Source organism: Anarrhichthys ocellatus, unplaced genomic scaffold, assembly GCF_004355925.1.
Source record: "Anarrhichthys ocellatus isolate YVR2014 unplaced genomic scaffold, GSC_Weel_1.0 scaffold6810, whole genome shotgun sequence".
Taxonomy (NCBI): domain Eukaryota; kingdom Metazoa; phylum Chordata; class Actinopteri; order Perciformes; family Anarhichadidae; genus Anarrhichthys; species Anarrhichthys ocellatus.
The window spans coordinates 1-2,708 of record NW_022286784.1 but is presented as its reverse complement, the minus strand read 5'-3'; the positions used below and the strand labels follow the sequence as shown (position 1 = coordinate 2,708).

The 2,708-nt window shown below is 49.7% G+C and overlaps 1 protein-coding gene and 1 non-coding gene across 2 annotated transcripts; both read left to right on the top strand.

Moving 5' to 3' along the window:
• Nucleotides 1-277: 277 nt before the first annotated feature.
• Nucleotides 278-2,702, top strand: LOC116380325 (ribonucleoside-diphosphate reductase subunit M2-like). The gene is made up of 9 exons (XM_031842259.1): nt 278-486; nt 641-706; nt 1,175-1,324; nt 1,402-1,518; nt 1,613-1,746; nt 1,847-1,941; nt 2,030-2,240; nt 2,425-2,443; nt 2,547-2,702. The coding sequence occupies exons 1-9, from the start codon at nt 397-399 to the stop codon at nt 2,697-2,699; spliced, it is 1,035 nt and encodes a 344-aa protein (XP_031698119.1). The 5' UTR covers nt 278-396; the 3' UTR covers nt 2,700-2,702.
• Nucleotides 2,247-2,385, top strand: LOC116380327 (small nucleolar RNA SNORD94). Its single transcript, XR_004212539.1, has one exon. It is a non-coding gene; the product is annotated as a small nucleolar RNA SNORD94 (small nucleolar RNA).
• Nucleotides 2,703-2,708: the final 6 nt, after the last annotated feature.

Sequence of the window (2,708 nt, the reverse complement as noted above, 5' to 3'; positions counted from 1 at the left end):
AATTAACTCTATAAATGATGTCACACATGTATTATAACACATTAAAATAAATGTCAGACACATAATTCCAATAGTTGCGTAGCGTCTCTTTCGTTCAGTTTCGTAACCTCAAACAAAGACGGTTTTTTTGAGTTTCCCGCAGCTGGTCAGCCATCACGTGAGCGCGGCTTCGCAACCTGATTGGCTCCGTCCGCAGCGGCACTTTAACCAGCCGGTCACGTGCTGCGTTCCTATTGGTCGGCTGCGTTCTAGCGCCAATATTCGTATAAAGGAGGCGGAGCGGACGAGAGGAGCCGCTTCAGTCTCTCCGCTCCTCGTCTCCGTGTCGGCTGCTCTTAGTTTCTCCTCCTCCTGGTTTTATAAAGTTTTAACTACTTAACTTATCTTTTATTCAACATGTCTTTTGCTCGCAGTCCTCTTCGTGTGAAGAACGAGAAGTCCCTCAGCGGTCAGATGGACAACATGTCTCTGGACAAAGAGAACACGGTGAGAGAAAACAACTGAACGCTAGAAGTCTTAACGGCGGCCATGTTCTCCTCACTTGTGTTTTAATGTGTATTTCAGCCTGTAAAAGTATTCGTTGTGTTTATAAAGTACATGTTTGTTCACGGAGGATTTCTTCTTCTTCTTCGTCTTTCAGCCACCGAGTCTGAGCGCGAGCCGCATCTTGGCTTCAAAAACCGCGCGAAAAATCTTCAGTGACGCGGTGAGTGAGACCCGGATGTACTGAGACTTTCTTCTTCTTGTCATTTAACGGTCACATTATGTTAAAGTCGTATTACTGTGTTTTGGTTATTTTGATCAGGTGGCGCCCAAAGTGTCGATTCTGGCGCCAAAAAAAAACGTGTTCGATCAGCTGTTCCTGTTGATGATCGATCAGCTGTTCCTTCTAGTTTCTCTACAGTTATAAGTAATAGTTGAATTGTATCTGCAGTTGATCCTAATAGATTATAGATGAACATTCGAGGTTGTCTGATTGTTTTCGATCAATCGTTGGTTTGTAACATGTTTCCTAGAGTCAACATGACGTCTTTGTTTAGTCGCCTGAAGATGTTTATGTGATGAATGATGTAAAGCTTAGTTCATAACTTCAGCTCTAATTTAAACCAATAAAGTTGTGAAGTGTGTAGTCACGTGTGTGTGTGTGTGTTAACCTATCTGTGCGTTCTCTCAGTCTGAAGCCGTGAAGAAGAGCCGCCCCGAGGAAGAGGAGGAGCCTCTCCTGAAGAACAACCCTCATCGCTTCGTCATCTTCCCCATCCGGTACCACGACATCTGGCAGATGTACAAGAAGGCCGAGGCCTCCTTCTGGACCGCGGAGGAGGTAACCGTGGAGAAGAGTGTGTGGGCGTGGCCTCCGGGTGTGCGACGATGTCGTGCTCACTTCCTGTCTGTGTCCAGGTGGATCTGTCCAAAGACCTGCAGCACTGGGAGTCTCTGAAGGACGAGGAGAGGTTCTTCATCTCTCACGTGTTGGCCTTCTTCGCCGCCAGCGACGGCATTGTCAATGAGAACCTGGTGAGCTGCTCTCAGATCAGCTGTTGTTGATATAAAGTCTAAATGTTGACGTTATTAAAGCGTCTCCTCACCTTGTTCTCCGGGTGACCACCAGGTGGAGCGCTTCACTCAGGAGGTCCAGGTGACGGAGGCTCGCTGCTTCTATGGGTTCCAGATCGCCATGGAGAACATCCACTCAGAGATGTACAGCCTCCTCATCAACACCTACATCAAGGAGCCCACCGAGAGGTGAGACCACCAGAGACCTGGTCCTGGTGCTAGACCTCTACTGGTCTCTGGTACTACACTCTACTGTTCTGTGCCTGACGGTGTGTTCAATGACCCTCAGAGAATACCTGTTCAACGCCATCGAGACTCTGCCGTGTGTGAAGAAGAAGGCTGACTGGGCGATCAACTGGATCGGCAACAAGGACGCCAACTTCGGTAAGACCTGCTCTCTGGTCCGGTATCTGGTGTTTATCTGGTACTGATCTGGTATCTGCTGTTGATCCTCACTCTGTGGTTCCTCCAGGAGAACGTGTGGTGGCCTTCTCCGCCGTGGAGGGAATCTTCTTCTCTGGTTCCTTCGCCGCCATCTTCTGGCTGAAGAAGAGAGGCCTGATGCCCGGCCTGACCTTCTCCAACGAGCTCATCAGCAGAGACGAGGTCAGTAGTGCTGGTTTCACTGTGGGGTGCTGGTCTCACTGTGTCCTGACCGGTCAGTATGGATTATTGACCACGGGGTCAGGTCTGTGGTGATGAGAAGCGCAGGGGTACGGACCTCAGCCAATGATGGGGGCTGAGTGCTGCTGCACACGTTCTGATTGGAGGACGAGTGGTTCACTGACAGAACGACAGCAGCACGACACAGACGCTGGTCTGAACAGACCTGACACCTGTAGGGTCCCGCCTGTAACACGCCTGTAGGGGTTGGTTCGCCTGTCGGGTAACTCTATATTTGTGAACTATAGACAGAACAAACGGGTCTGACGGTCTAAATCTTCCTCTTTCACGTGAGTTAAACTTGGTTCTGCGTTGGTTCTCTGCAGATCTACCGGGTGGAGAACCCCTTTGACTTCATGGAGAACATCTCTCTGGAGGGAAAGACCAACTTCTTTGAGAAGCGAGTGGGCGAGTACCAGAGGATGGGCGTGATGTCTGGAGGCTCAGACAGCACCTTCAGGCTGGACGCAGACTTCTGAGGAAACACT